At 49.7% G+C, this 16632-nt stretch overlaps 1 protein-coding gene across 3 annotated transcripts in view; it reads right to left on the reverse strand.

Annotated features, from left to right (window-relative positions):
• Positions 1-1022: 1022 nt before the first annotated feature.
• Positions 1023-16632, reverse strand: part of elmo3 (engulfment and cell motility 3) — a 248612-nt gene continuing 233002 nt past the window's right edge. For all 3 annotated transcript variants that reach the window (XM_072518566.1, XM_072518567.1, XM_072518568.1), the window contains 2 exons: positions 7275-7355; positions 1023-6209 (listed from right to left, as the gene is read on the reverse strand). In XM_072518566.1, coding sequence (XP_072374667.1) covers positions 5997-6209; positions 7275-7355 — 294 coding nt within the window. In that variant the 3' untranslated portion in view covers positions 1023-5996. The remainder of the gene's footprint in view (positions 6210-7274; positions 7356-16632) is intronic.

Consider the following 16632-nt stretch of genomic DNA (forward strand, 5'->3'; position numbering starts at 1 on the left):
GCAGGAATAATTAGAGTTCCTGATCGCTGCCCAATCTGTAATACTGCATGTAGTCAAACATCGAACTGACTGCCTAGCTGGCTGTGAATAGAGAATAGCCACTTGGGCAATGGGCAGCCAGAGGCTACATCAGTGTTGAGAAAAATAGTTTAAAAATAGCTGTTTTTTAAATACAAACAGTGACATTTGTAATGCTTAAAACCTGCATTTTACTTAGTGTCATGAGATTCCCTGCAGCCAGTTATCTGGCTCGGTACTGTATATATTTTGGTTTGCATTGCAGCTCTGTTAGCAGCTATGTTTTGCACAATTCAATTGTGTTAGTATTTAAATTTTAGAAGGATTGTATTAATCCTATGGAAGATTTGGTTCTGTTCTGTTCACAATGGTAAATTAAAGTTGTAAAAAGCTTAAATGAGAGTCCGATTTGTGTTTGTGTTCTGAATGAGTCTGATTTGGGTTTTCTGAATGCGTCTGAGGGCAACTAGTGATGGGCAATAACTGCTGGCCTAACCAGTAATGCCCACATCCTGTAAATGAATAATAAAAAAAATCCAAGGCTGCAATTCATCCCGGGTCCTGTGACCTTGCTGCCCACTTGTTAGTCTAGTTCCTCGTATTTCACCTCTGTAACTCACATTCGTAATTAACACCAGTCTGCATTCTCAGCTGTGACCAATGATATGCTTCTCCAGGCAACACGGTGGCCCAGTGGTTAGCACTGCTGCCTCACGGCGCTGAGGACCCGGATTCAATTCTGGCCCCTGGTCACTGTCCGTGTGGAGTTTGCACATTCTCCGTGTTTGTGTGGTTTCAACCCCACAACCCAGGTCCTCAGTGCCGTGAGGCCGCAGTGTCAACCACTGCGCCACCGTGCCGGCCTTCAAATTTTCGTGTGGGAAATTTCTCACCCTGAAGTGAGGGGTTGCCAAATGAGGTGTGGTGGGTGCAACCATCTGTAATTATACCAAGTTGGCACAAGCTTCATCCCACTTGCAACCAAACACAACCATAACATCAAATACTGCGGGAGGTTTATTGTGACACTGAGTGCATTCCGTACAAAAGCAGCTCGGTAGCAGAGGGATATTTTATTGTGAATCAGCATTCCGGCTGGGTGGTTAGTGCAGTGTAAGAGCTATTGCTGGCTGCTCACTTCACAGCAGAAAGAAGACCATTTTCTTATAAAACATGTTAAGTTTTTTTTAATACAAATATGTACACAGAAACCCAAAGCAGTAGTGTCATTGTAAATAAATTAACCAGTACCAGCTCCTGTAGTTTGATCCAGTGTATGTCTACGGCTGTGTACACTGTCGGAAAACATCCTGTAACTGTTAGCAGTTCCAATTCGCAGAGGATGAGGATTAGCCACAGGAACAGCCTCTTGCCACTGAGAGACTGAATCACCTTTACAGACATGCGCGAGATGCTCATCTTTTTTGGCACTGTCATCAGTCTCTGAAAGTTCCTTATTCCCCCTTCACCCTCCATTTCAAAGCTCGAGGGACTGCAGGTGTCCCTTTGCACACTCGCCCGATCAGCCTAGGCTAGTGAGCGTGCACTGTCCCGGTCTAAAAGCATACACATCACAGGAGTCCTTTGAGATTCTGTTTGATGCAGTACCCCTTTCAGGAACTGCATTTTAATTTATCCCGCAGTCCGTTGATTTAGTTTATTCCGTTCACCAAAAGAAGCACACACCAGAAGTGGTGAATGAATGCAAACCCCCCTCCGGAGGCTTGAGTGCATAATCCAGCTAACTCTCCAGTGCAGTACTGAGGGAGTGCTGCAGGTGCTATTGAGCCAAGTTTCCCCGCTGACCACTCCGGTGGGTGTAAATAGTGCTATTCCGAAGAAGAGCAGGAAAGTTCTCCCTGCTGTCCTGGTCAATATTCATCGCTCAGCCAACATCACTGAAAACAAGATGATCACATTTATCTCACTGTTGTTTGTGGGATCTTGCTGTGCACAAATCAGGTGCTGCAGTCCCCCCATTACAACAGTGACTATACTCAAAAACAGCTTCTTCCCTGCTGTTACCAGACTCCCAAATGATCCTCTTATGGACTGACCTCATTAACACTACACCCTGTATGCTTCATCCGATGCCAGTGCTTATGTAGTTACATTGTGTACCTTGTGTTGCCCTATTATGTATTTTCTTTTATTCCCTTTTCTTCCCATGTACTTAATGATCTGTTGAGCTGTTCGCAGAAAAATACATTTCACTGTACCTCGGTACACGTGACAATAAACAAAAACAATCCAATCAAAAGTGCTCCTTTGGTCATAGCCGCTTTGAGATGTCCAGTGATCATGAAATATGCTATATCAATGCAAGTCTTTCTTTGTCCATAACCTTGCCCTCAAAGTAACCCTGTCACCCAACATAAGCTCTTGTGCAAGATTCCGCAAACCCAACACCTCCTGCAAAATTCCACACTTGATCCTGCCCACAATATTTGATCAAGTCGGGTACTACACAGTGTAACTCCACCAGAACAAAGCCGGGCTTAAGAGGTTCATTTACACATATTGGTTCCATAAACATGACTTGTGTGCCTTGAACATCAACGGTTGACAAGTAATCTGACTGAGTGTCTAAAACGTTAAAAGGATTCGATAGGGAAACTTGTTCTTCTGAAGAACTGAGTGTCTAAAATGTTAAAAGGATTAATAGAGAAACTCGTTCTTCTGAAGAACAAGAGAAAGATAATCTTAACATTAAAATCAGGAAACAATTTTTTGCACATGCCAGGGGAAATGTGAAGATGCTCCCACCACCCCATCCCAAACCTAAAAATAAAGGGTATCAATGATAACAAAAGTTAGATGGATCAGATGTGCACCAATTGACTCAGGTGGGGGGGGGGGTGGAGAGGACAACAGGATTGAGCAGCTGAATGGGTTACTCCAGTCTTTATGTTCCTCTTGTTTCGGTGGAGGCTGAACCATTGCTTTGCTATGTCTTTGAATGTTTGCCATTACCCACCGACAACAATTGCTCACCACAAAATAAAGGGAGCTTCACTGCTTTGTTAGTCCGTGGAGGTGTCTCACAAGCCTCCATTTTAGTACCGTGAGCAGAATGACTCGCACATGCCCAATTCCCAGCCATCAACCTCTCTGACTTGAGGCACCACTTACTTCAGCTAAGTATTTCAACCAAGTAGCCCTTCAGTTAGCTTTCAACTGTGAATGGCGCCCGAGATGATCACAATCTTGATTTCGCCCAGTATCCATCACACACAAAAGCATCAAACTATGACCGCAGATACTTTTCAGCAGAGATCACTAAAGATCAATTCAAGAGCTTAAACTCCATCCTCTTCCCTCTCCACAGCCCAGTGGACAATGAGGCCTTTTATAGCCATTTGCACTTGATTAGGTCCAGCAAACTAGGCACCGAAACAGGGCCTTACTGTCCTGGGTAGCTGAATAATCAGCTGGATCCATTAAATGTGTGGAAATAATGACTGCAGATCTTCAGTCTTGGCCCAAGTGGTGCAACTTAGGTGACTAGCCCCCACCTCCCCACCCCCTTCCCTGACACCATAGCAACTGACCGAGTATTGATACTGGGCCAGTTAACACATGGATACAGGCTGGTTTTTCCACCCTCAATACATCATTGTCATAATGCTGAGTTTTTAAAAAAATCACAAGATAAAGTTCTGTACAAATGTTAGACAGTTGGCAATATCTTAAATATGTAACAAACTGTGCACTTTAACAAATATCTGAAGCAAATGAAAACAAATTGCAACGGGAATATATTCTTCCATGCTTTTCCTTTTGGATTTTCTTCCCCTTCCTCTCTCTCATTGACCTATATTGGGATTATGGCTATGGATATCTTATTGGAGGGCCCAATTGCTCTCAATTTGAACTCAATTGTTTTTTTAATTTGTTCTCAGGATGTGGATGTCGCTGGCATTTATGGGCCACCCCTAATTTCTCATGAGAAGTTGGTGGTTGGCTTCCCTCTTAAACTGCCGCAATATGCACATATTTTGCTTTCGCCCGGAAGTACCACCAGCCACCATTTGAAGAAAGATCATAGAAAATAGGAGCAGGAGGAGGCCATTCGGCCCTTCGAGCCTGCTCCACCATTCATTATGATCATGGCTGATCATCCAACTCATTAGCCGAATCCCACCTTCCCCCAATATCTTTTGATCCCCTACACCCCAAGAGCAGGAAGCCCCTTCCCTCCTCGCGCACCCATACGTTAGGGTTGGTTGAGGCCAATCATACTTTTAAGGCGGAGGTAATTGGATTCTTGACAAGCAAGGAGGGTGAAAGGTAATTGGGGCGGGGGGGAAAGGGGTTCAGGCAGGACTATGTTGAGGGCCTGAGTGACCCATTCCTGCTCCTAATTCATATCTTCATATATATGCTTGTGGTGGCCCAAATGAAGTCCCCAGTCGAGGTCAATTAAAGTCAGCGTAGACCCTTCTGGCCTGAACGACCTGCTGCTGGCCTAGACTCTACCAATATCCAAAAGGGGAAAAGCTGAAGATTGGCTCAAAACCTGTTACCGAGCCTAACTCAACGCAAAACCAAGGAAATACTGTCATAGTCGAGAGCAAATAGATCAACTATTGTATTCCTTCAAAACTGACTTGTGTTTGAGATCATATACAACCATGGACAGCCCACTTGAACAGATCCACCCCCTCGTCTCAGCCTCATTGTTTAATTGAACTATCCACCCATTGGCAAATCAAGGCTTCACATCTGGTTCACTTGCTCACTCAAGAATACCGTCACATTCATTTCACTGCAGGGAAGGCAAGTTTATGCCCTAGCGTTTATGTAACTCATTCGGCCACAGGCTAACAAGATCAATGGAAACTTGAAGTGTAAAAATGGTAAAACATGTGGAACTTCCCAGTGACGCGTCATGCAGAGGAGTACCGTTGGTCGATTGGTGGGCAAGTTTATAATTTCTGCCAGATGACCTTGACAGAAGACCTGAGCTGCCGGTTCCAGGAAGGAACCCACTGCCGCCCCATCACCCCCTTCCCACGATGCCTTCTACTCATTGCTACAGTTGTATCTGCCCCTCCCCTGAGTCCAGGTAAAATTCAGGGCACTAACGGGCAACATCACAATCCCAGCAGGCAGACAAATTCAGTCTTTTTGTGAAATACTCCTGCCTCCTTACATGTTCTGTGAATGGAGAATGTGAGAAGAATAACAGTCAATACCAGCTCTGTCAGCCAGTAACCGGCAGAGGGGCCTGTGCCCACATGAGACTCCGGCACAGTTGGAGTTGGCTGTTAGTGGCCATGACTGAATGGGTGGAACATGCACAGTTGGGATGGGTGTAGGGGGTGGGAGTGGGCTGTCTATAAACAGTCAAGGATTAATCAAGGTGTTAACGTAAATCTGCCAACACTTTCTCTCTCAATCTGGGCCAGAATTAAAGGCTGGCGGCTGCAAATGATCCCAGCTTCACAACTTCCCTTCGAACACTTGTAGTGAGAGAAACATAGGGCTAATGCTGCAGATCAATGACCTTTGGTGGGTGAAAGGTCACCAGCCAAGCAAACGTCACTGGTCCAACTAGTCGCTCTTAACTTGCTTTCTTCACAGATGCTGCCTGGCCCTGCGGAATGTTTCCTCCATTTTCTGAATCAGATTTCCCTCTGGGAAATCCCTTTGGGGATTGATCAGTTCTTGTGAGCTGACCACCACCCATCCATCGCCCCATCAGCCCTGTCCACCCAAAATTCCCCAGTACATCAGGGTTCTTATCCCCTTGGCTGTTGCCAGCTGGTGTGCACCACAGCATCTTCTCTTCAGTACCGTTGTTTCTTTTAGAATATTGCACATGAAAAGTACTTGACTCACTGCCTGTGTAGAAAACCTATTTTGTACATGCCAACGTATAAAACCCACAATGTCCCCTCTCCACCGGCCCCCTCCCCCTTGCCAAACCCCGAGGAAGTGCTGGCACATTTCAATGTGACTGGGTCCTGATCCATTCAGTGCTCAATGTGGCTGAAGTCATAGCAGAAGTTGTAGTTACTGGGTGCACTGGGGACTGGCGGGGCCGCTTCTGGGATGGGGATGTTCTCCAGGTCCAGAAGCCGCAGTTTGACCTCCATGGAGAGCAGGATCTCCAGCTCACTTTTGGTCTGCTCGCTGTTTAGCTCCTTTCCCAGCAGGACATTCAGGCCATCAGTCCAGAGACAAAACTGGAGGGAGAGAGAGAGAGAAGTAAAACACTGTCATTTAATGAGGAAAATTCAGATCATTTTAGGATTCAATAGAGCTTAACCTGTTAACCAAATAACTAACTAGATGGTGAGAACGTCATAGAATCAAAGTACAGGGGATAATTTGGCCCCAGGGTCAAGGGTTGTGGGAACATTCAATTGGATTGGATTTGTTTATTGTCACATGTACCGAGTGTCATGATATGCAGATAATGATATACAGACAGGCAGCTAATGAACACAGAGAACAGGACATGACCAATGAGCAGGTAGGACACTCAGGGGTGGTATCTCACTATAAAAGGCACGAGGCACTCACACTCTGCCTCTTTCCACTGATGAACATCTACAGAGTGAGTCAGGGTGTATTTACAGTATCACACCTCCAGCATGTGGCTAAGAGCTAGTCTGGTTCAGTCAGACAGAGTAACCACACTTAGGTTAGCAGAGAGTCGAACTCATAGAGAACTGTGCTAACTGTGCTACTGGTTCAATAAATCAGATTGAACTAACTTCAAGGTCTGGAGTATCTTTTGGTTAAAGCTGTATCCAGTTGCAGCCTGTCTTATCCCATAGTACATAACACATCACCGAGGTACAGTGAAAAGTATTTTCCTGTGAGCAGCTCAACAGATCATTAAGTACATGAAAAGAAAAGAAAATAAGACAAGTGAAAAGAGGATCTGTTAGGCAGAGCTCGCAGAGAGTCGTCACGCTCCGGCGCCATCTTGCTGCAGATTCATAGTGCCTTTCCCATTCTTCCTGCCAAAAAGCATCACTTTCCACTTTGCCGTGTTAAATACGTCTACCCTGTCCTGTGTCTGGTCATTTTCCCAGTCCATTTTCACATGCAGGCTGGGATTATCCTCTACAATACTATATTTTCGTATGTCTTTCCTGTGGTACATTAAAAATAAATAAATGATGATAATCTGGTTTGCGCTGACGCTTTCGAACAGTAGCTCCACATTCACAGACTGTGGCCCACATGGATTACACCCCCCTCCCCCTCCCTTGTCACAGGGGTGTGCCACTGTCACTCACATCATATTTGGTTGGCGCAATAAAGTTCAGCGAGTAGTCCTCAGCGTCATACAGGACGGAGAAGGCCAGATCCAGCACCTCCTAGGAACAGAAAGGAGTTCCGGTTAGTTTTAAAATAAAAACAAGGGGAAGAGCGAAAAAAGGGGGCAAGGAGAAAAGGGGACATAGGTACAGAAGATGTGGCAGAAATATGCAGCAGTCTGCCAGCACTGGAACAGAGAGATTACTATTTGCAATGGAGACTTGGGTTGACTGGAGGGCATCACCATCACGAAGGCAGAGGGCAGGGGTCAGCAGTTTAAAGGTCATTGGCCAGAGGTCACACTACAACCTCTGGTTGCCACAGTCCACAACGGATGTTGCAATTACTGAAAAGATATGGAAGTGAGCAAAGAGATTACATAGAATCCTTACAGTGCAGAAGGGGGCCATTCAATTAATCGAGTCTGCACTGACCCTCTGAAAGAGCACCCCACCTAGGCACACTCCCTCGCCTATCCCTGTAACCCCACCTAACCTGCACATCTTTGGACTGTGGGAGTAAATCGGAGTACGCAGAGGAAACACATGCAGACACAGGGAAAAGTTGCAAACTTCACACAGACAGTCACCCTAGACTGGAATTGAACCTGGGTCCCTGGTGCTGCGAGGTAGCAGTGCTAATCACAGTGCCACCCTATAGATTGATTGAGAGATTGGCTTAAGTGAAGCAATTATGTAAATTGAGCATGTTCTCCCTGGAAAAGAGAGGTGGAGAGATGACACAATTGATGGTTTTGGATTCTAAAGATACTAGATAATGTTGAACAGGAGGCTCAGAGAACACGGCCAGAGTTTGAAGGGGTAAATATAAAACCGATCTGTAGGAACAATATTTCAATGAGTGAGAGTTATTCATCTATGGAATGAGGTCCTTCGGGAGATAGTGATTCCTAGTTTTGATTCATTCAAATGTACACTGGGTGGAATACTTTCAGAAAATAACAATTCAGATTTAGATTTATTGTCACGTGTACTGAGGTACAGTGAAAAGTATTATTCTCGGGCAGCATGGTGGCGCAGTGGTTAGCCCTGCTGCCTCACGGCGCCGAGGTCCCACGTTCGGTCCCGGCTCTGGGTCACTGTCTGTGTGAAGTTTGCACATTCTCCCCATGTCTGCGTGGGTTCCGCCCCCACAACCCAAAGATGTGCAGGGTAGGTGGATTGGCCACGCTAAATTGCCCCTTAATTGGAAAAAATGAATTAAGTACTCTAAATTTAAAAACAAGACACAGCAAGAGACAAACAGGGAAAACTCTGCAATGAAGACGTAAATGTTACAGATACACAGCAGCTCCCTCCCTCCACTGGAAGGTGAAGACCATGTGGGGATGAACTGATAAGAACCCAGGTTGAGGGTGGTCAGAGTTTCTGACGGAGCTTCTGGACTAATTACTCACCCATGAGAAGTCTGCTTTCTCTCCCCCAAAATCTAAGTCGAGTGGGCGGGATTCTCCGAGCCGAAACTGCAATCGGCGGAGGGGCGGATAATGGGCGTTTACTCCAAAATCCGGTCCGATGCCGCTCCCGCGATTCTCCGGTCCCCGGAGAATTGCTGCGAATCGCGCGTGTGGGCTACCCGGTACGGGTAGGGGGCCATTGACAGAGCCCCCTCCCCCCACGATTCTCCCAGGAAAACTGGCCGAGTTCCCGATGCAGTGGTTCTAACCACGTTTTGCCTCTCGGGAACGGCTGGTGGCGGCTGCGGACTCAGTCCGCTGCCGCCCTGGTGGGGCGGGGGGTATCCTTCACCGGGGGGTGGGGGGGGGGGGGGGGGGCTCACAGACGACCAGGCAAGCGATCGGGCGGCACCAATCCGCGGGCGCGCGCGATCTCAGGCGGACCTACTTCATTCATCATGGTCTGCGGTTTGAGTCCGCCATGTCACACGGGTCGGCTGCCGAGGCCGCCGACGTGCGCATGCGTTGTCACCCGACTGGAAGTGCAGGGCCCCATATCTGCAGCCAGAACTGCGAGGAGCACTTTGGGACCCTGCTCGCCCCCTGCAGGCACGAGAATCACTCTGGACTTTCTTAGGGAAAGTCCAGAGCGAAACATCCAAGTTTGACGCTGGAGTGGGGACATAGCCCCACTATTGGAGAATCCCGCCCAGTGCCTCTGTCTTCTGAGGTGGAGAAGTCAGTTATTAATCAGGCAGTTTAGCTAACTTGAATTGGCAGCATCGCAAACATCTGGACTTCAGCCGTGATCAGCTGTAATGTCCATCCCTGCCCTGCTGCTCTTCCCTAGCACCCCGCAGATACAGGCCTACGTATAGCCAACCACTGAGCAAGACCTGTAATCCAAATCGTTGCATATGGGTCTTCGATGTGATCAGGAAAGATTCATGGCACTATTTACAGAGGGGAGGGATTCCTCCTGATGTCCTGGCCAATATTTACCCTTGATTTGGCATCAAAACAGGTAATATGGCCATATCTCACCTCTGAGGCAGGAGGATCTGGGTACAAGTCCTACTTCAAAGACCTGACCACATAATCCAGGCTGACACTCCACTGCAGTAATATGGGAATGCTGCACTGTCAGAGGAGATATCTGTTGGATGAGAAATGAAACCAAAACACATCTGCCCTCTCGGGTAGATGAAGAAGATCCAAGAGATCTTGGGCAGCACGGTAGCCTTGTGGATAGCACAAATGCTTCACAGCTCCAGGGTCCCAGGTTCGATTCCAGCTTGGGTCACTGTCTGTGCGGAGTCTGCACATCCTCCCCGTGTGTGCGTGGGTTTCCTCCGGGTGCTCCGGTTTCCTCCCACAGTCCAAAGATGTGCAGGTTAGGTGGATTGGCCATGATAAATTGCCCTTAGTGTCCAAAATTGCCCTTAGTGTTGGGTTGGGTTATGGGGTTACTGGGTTGTGGGGATGGGGTGGCGGTGTTGACCTTGGGTAGGGTGCTCTTTCCAAGAGCCGGTGCAGACTCGATGGGCCGAATGGCCTCCTTCTGCACTGTAAATTCTATGATCTATGAGATCAAAGACGAGGAGGGGAGATATTCCCAGAGACCTGGCCAATGGTTATCCCTCAACCAATATCACTGAATACAGATAGTTTTATCCCTATCACAATACTGTTAACGGGATCTTGCTGTGCATGCATTGGCTGCTGAATTTCCACATTACAATGAATATATAAATTGGAATTAATTGACTGTTTAGTGGTATTAGACGTCCTGAAATCACAAAAGGTGCTATATAAATGCAAGTCTTTACATTACAATTAAGAAAAATATACACAGGATAAGCCAGCATTTATTGTCCGCCTCTAATTGCCCTTTAGAAAGTGGTGGTGAGCCGTGAATCCGCAGTGCTGTTAGGGAGTTCCAGGATTTCGACCCAGCGACAGCAAAGGTTCAGCGATATATTTCCAAGTCAAGATGGTGAACGATTTTGAGGGGAATTTGCTGGTGGTGGTGTCCCCATGTCCTTGTCTGTCTACGTGCTAGTGGTCATGGGTTTGTAAGGTGCCGTCGAAGGAGCCTTGGTGAGTTCTTGCTGCGCATCTTGTAGATGGAAAACTCTGCTGCCACAGTGGTCAGTGGTGGAGTGAGTGAGTGTTTAAATTGATGGAAAGAGTGCCAATCAAGTGGGCTGCTTTTCCCTGGATGATATTGAGTTTCTTCAGTGTCGCTGGAGCTGTACTCATCCAAACAAGTGGAGAGTATCCCATCAAGATCAAAGGGAGATGGTTAAATTCTTTCTTGTTGGCAGATGGAATACAATGTTGACAAATGTGAGGTTATCCATTTTGGTAAGAATAACGGCAAAATGGATTATTATTTAAATGATAAAAAATTAAAACATGCTCCTGTGCAGAGAGATCTGGGTGTGCTAGTGCATGAGTCGCAGAAAGTTGGTTTTCAGGTGCAACAGGTGATTAAGAAGGCAAATGGAATTTTGTCCTTCATTGTTAGAGGGATGGAGTTTAAGACTAGGGAGGTTATGCTGCAATTGTATAAGGTGTTAGTGAGGCCACACCTGGAGTATTGTGTTCAGTTTTGGTCTCCTTACTTGAGAAAGGACGTACTGGCACTGGAGGGTGTGCAGAGGAGATTCACTAGGTTAATCCCAGAGCTGAAGGGGTTGGATTACGAGGAGAGGTTGAGTAGACTGGGACTGTACTCGTTAGAATTTAGAAGGATGAGGGGGGATCTTATAGAAACATATAAGATGATGAAGGGAATAGAAAGGATAGACGCGGGCAGGTTGTTTCCACTGGCGGGTGAAAGCAGAACTAGGGGGCATAGCCTCAAAATAAGGGGAAGTAGATTTAGGACTGAGTTTAGGAGGAACTTCTTCACCCAAAGGGTTGTGAATCTATGGAATTCCTTGCCCAGTGAAGCAGTAGAGGCTCCTTCATTAAATGTTTTTAAGATAAAGATAGATAGTTTTTTGAAGAATAAAGGGATTAAGGGTTATGGTGTTCGGGCCGGAAAGTGGAGCTGAGTCCACAAAAGATGAGCCATGATCTCATCGAATGGTGGAGCAGGCTCGAGGGGCCAGATGGCCTACTCCTGCTCCTAGTTCTTATGTTCTTATGATCAGTTCCTAGCACTTGAACTTTATTTACCATTTATCACCCCAAGCTTGAATGTCATCCGCGCCTTGCTGCATATGGACACTACTTCACTCCCTGAGAAGTTCCGAATAGTGCTGAACAAGGATCAGCGAACATCCCACTTCTGGTCTTATGGTGGAGGGATGGTCATTGATGAAGCAGCTGAAGATAGTTTTTTTTAATTTAAAAAAATATATTTTTTAATTCAAATTTTTACATATTTTCAACAAAAACCCCCCTTACAGAAAAAAGAAAAACAAAGAACACATAAATAAACATCTTACAACTACATCACAAATTCTCCCAATATACAAACCCCCCATTAAGCCATAATAAACACAGTAGAAACACAAAGTACATCCCCCCCCCCCCCCCCCGCCCCCCTTGCTGCTGCTGCTGATCACCTCCGAACGCTCCACTAGAAAGTCTAGGAATGGTTGCCACCGCCTGAAGAACCCTTGCACAGATCCTCTTAAGGCAAATTTTACCCTCTCCAATTTAATGAACCCTGCCATGTCGCTGATCCAGGATTCCACGCTTGGGGGCCTCGCATCCTTCCACTGTAGCAGAATCCTCCGCCGGGCTACCAGGGACGCAAAGGCCAGAATACCGGCCTCTTTCGCCTCCTGCACTCCCGGTTCTTCCGATACCCCAAATAGTGCTAACCCCCAGCTCAGCTTAACCCGGGTGTTCACCACCTTAGACACGGTCCTCGCAACGCCCCTCCAGAACCCATCCAGAGCTGGGCACGCCTAGAACATATGGGCGTGATTTGCTGGGCTCCCACACCTGTCTTCCACCCCAAAGAACCTGCTCAGCCTTGCACCTGTCAAATGCGCTCTGTGAAGAACCTTAAATTGTATCAGGCTAAGCCTGGCGCAAGAGGAGGAAGAATTAACCCTACCCAGGGCGTCCGCCCACGTACCCTCGTCTATCTCCTCCCCAAGCTCCTCCTCCCATTTACCCTTTAGCTCCTCCACTGAGGTCTCCTCCTCCTCCTGCATCTCCTGGTAAATCGCCGAGACCTTGCCTTCTCCAACCCACACTCCCGAGAGCACCCTATCCTGGATCCTGCGTGCTGGAAGCAGCGGGAACTCCCTCACCTGCCGTCTTACAAACGCCCTTACCTGCATGTACCTGAAGGCATTTCCGGGGGGGGGGAAGCCCAAATTTTTCCTCCGGCGCCCCAAGGCTCGCAAACGTCCCACCTATAAACAGGTCCCCCATTCTTCTAGTTCTTGCCCTGTGCCAGCTCAGGAACCCTCCATCCATTCTCCCCGGGACGCACCGATGGTTCTCCCGGATCGGGGACCAAACCGAAGCCTCTACCTCACCCCTGTGGCGTCTCCATTGCCCCCAAATTTTCAAAGTTGCTGCCACCACCGGACACGTGGTGTACCTTGCCGGCGGGAGCGGCAGCGGTGCTGTCACCAGCGCTCTCAGACTCGTGCCCACACAGGACGCCATCTCCAGCCTCTTCCACACCACCCCCTCCCCCTCCATTACCCACTTGCGTATCATTGCCACATTGGCAGCCCAGTAGTACCCACACAGATTAGGCAACTCTAACCCTCCTCTGTCCCTACTCCACTCCAGAAACACACTTCTCACCCTCGGGGTCTTTTTCGCCCACACGAACCCCATGATGCTCCTGCTGACCCGCTTAAAAAAGGCCTTGGGAATCAGGATGGGGAAGCACTGGAATACAAAAAGGAACCTCGGGAGCTCCGTCATTTTCACCGACTGCATCCTACCCGCCAGGGAGTGGCAGCATATCCCACCTTTTAAACTCCTCCTCCATCTGCTCCTCCAGTCGTGTCAAGTTGAGCTTGTGTAGGGCCCCCCAGGTCCTGGCCACCTGGATCCCCAGGTACCGAAAACTCCTTTCCGCCCGCTTCAGTGGAAGCTTGTCTATCCCCCTTCCCTGGTCCCCTGGGTGTACCACAAAGAGCTCACTCTTCCCCACGTTGAGCTTATACCCGGAAAAGTCCCCAAACTCCCTGATGATCCGCATCACCTCTGGCATCCCCCCCACTGGGTCCGCCACATACAGTAACAGGTCATTGGCATACAACGATACCCGGTGTTCCTCGCACCCCCGGACCAGCCCCCTCCAGTTCCTGGACTCCCTCAAAGCCATAGCCAAAGGCTCAATTGCCAATGCAAATAGCAAGGGGGATAGGGGGCACCCCTGCCTCGTCCCCCGGTACAGCCGAACGTATTCCGACCTCCTCCGATTCGTGGCCACACTCGCCACCGGGGCTTCGTAAAGTAGCATAACCCAACTAATGAACCCCTCCCCGAACCCAAACCTCCTTAACACTTCCCAAAGGTACCCCCACTCCACCCCTTCGAAGGCCGTCTCCGCGTCCATCGCCGCCACTATCTCCGCTTCCTCCTCCACTGCAGGCATCATGGTTACGTTAAGGAGCCTCCGCACATTGGTATTCAGCTGCCTTCCCTTCACAAAACCCGTCTGGTCCTTGTGAATCACCCCTGGGATACAGCCCTCAATTCTGGTAGCCAACACCTTCGCTAACAGCTTCGCGTCCACGTTGAGGAGAGAGATTGGCCTATACGACCCACACTGTAATGGGTCCTGGTCCCGCTTCAAGATCAGCGAGATCAGCACCCTGCACATCGTCGGGGGTAGGGGGTAGGGCATAATGAAGAAGTCTATCTATGGGAAAAAAAAGAAAATTCCCTGGCCCCCGGCCTGACAAATCTCCAAGGGTCCACTCCTCCCATCTGGTCCATAAACCCCCTCAGCACCCTGGCCGCCGCCGGCCTCTTACCCATCCTGGACCTGGAGCGGTCCAATGCTGGATCCAGTATCGTGTTAAAGTCCCCCCCCCCCCCCCATTATCAAGCTCCCTGCCTCCAGGTCCGGAATCCGGCCCAACATGCGCCGCATAAATCCGGCATCGTCCCAATTCGGGGCATATACATTCACTAATACCACCCGCACCCCCTGCAGCTTACCATTCACCATCACGTACCTACCTCCATTGTCTGCCACGACGCCCGCTTCCCCACCAAAATCACCACCCCGCGATTCTTTGCGTCCAACCCCGAGTGGAAAAGCTGCCCTACCCACCCCTTTCTCAGCCTAACCTGATCTGCCACCCTCAAATGCGTCTCCTGGAGCATAATCACATCTGCCTTCAGTCCCTTCAGGTGCGCAAACACACGGGCCCTCTTGACCGGCCCGTTCTGGCCTCTCACATTCTAAGTTATCAGCCGGATCAGGGGGCTTCCCACCCCACCCCCCCCTGCCCTGCCGATTTGCCATCCCCTTTTCTAGGCCAGCCACTTGCCCGCGCCTCCCGCCCTCTCCATTCCCCCCAGCGGCAGACCCCCGCCCCGACTCTCTCTCCAAGCTCCAGCTCCCCTTTGGCCAATGCAGCAGCAACCCAGCCCCCCCCCCCCCCCCCCCCCCCCCTCAGCTAGGTCCCCCCCTAGCTGCGTTGCTCCCCCATAGCACTCCCATAAGTCAGCCGACTCCTGCTGACCCCGGCCACTCCCGCCACTCCATTGACCCCGCAGTGCGGTAGTCTCCCCCCCCCCCCTCCCCCTCCTGTCCATCAGCGGGTGCTCCTCTCCAACACCGCTCTTCCCCCCCAGCCCCAACCCCTTTCTTCCCTAGCGCGGGAAAAAGCCCGTGCTTTCCATCAAACTGGCCCCGCCCTCTCTGGCGCAGCTCCCTTTAGCGACCTAATCCCAGCTCCCCTACCTCGGGCCTCCCGTCTCCGCTCCCCCTTCTTTCCAACCACCGACGCCCACACTCACAAAACCCCCACTTCGAACCATTTCACTCTACCCTACCCAGCACCCAAGGAAACAGTACAGAACAGAACAGAACGTTCCCCAACATCCCCCAAAGCACAGTAACCACAGTAACCCCCCCGCGACATCCACTCACAACCGACCCTCAGTCCGTGTCCAACTTTTCGGCCTGGATAAAGGTCCACGCCTCCTCCGGCATCTCAAAGTAATGGTGCCGGTCCTTAAACGTGACCCACAGTCGCGCCGGCTACAGCATCACAAATGTCACCCCCTTCCGATGCAGAGCCGCCTTAGCCCGATTGTACCCGGCCCTTTTCTTGGCCACCTCCGCAATCCAGTCCTGGTATATACGGACCTCTGCATCCTCCCACCTGCTGCTCCGCTCCTTTTTTGCCCATCTTAGGACACACTCCCTGTTCACCAAACGGTGGAACTGCACCAATACCACCCGCAACGGCTCGTTAGACTTGGGCCTCCTCGCCAGGACTCGGTGGGTCCCATCCAGCTCCAGGGGCATCGGGAATGCACCCACACCCATCAACGTGTTCAGCATCGTGACCACGTATGCTCCAGCATCCGACCCCTCCACTCACTCCGGGAGACACAGAATCCGCAGGTTCTTCCTCCTCGACCGATTCTCCATGTCCTCGAACTTCTCCTGCCATTTCTGATGCAGCACCTTGTGCGCCTCTACCTTCACCGCCAGGCCCAATATCTCGTCCTCATTCTCCGAGGCCTTCTGCCGCACCTCCCGGATCGCCGCCCCTTGGGCCTTCTGGGTCTCGACCAGCTTGTCGACCGAAGCCTTCATCGGCTCCAGCAGCTCTGCTTTCAATTCCGTGAAGCAGCGCTTGAGAAACTCCTGCTGCTCTTGCGCCCACTGTGCCCACGCTGCCTGGTCTCCACCCGCCGCCATCTTGGCTTTCTTCCCTCGCACTTTTCGCTGCACCAAAATCACT

The sequence above is a fragment of the Scyliorhinus torazame genome, chromosome 10, assembly GCF_047496885.1.
Source record: "Scyliorhinus torazame isolate Kashiwa2021f chromosome 10, sScyTor2.1, whole genome shotgun sequence".
In the NCBI taxonomy this organism is placed as follows: domain Eukaryota; kingdom Metazoa; phylum Chordata; class Chondrichthyes; order Carcharhiniformes; family Scyliorhinidae; genus Scyliorhinus; species Scyliorhinus torazame.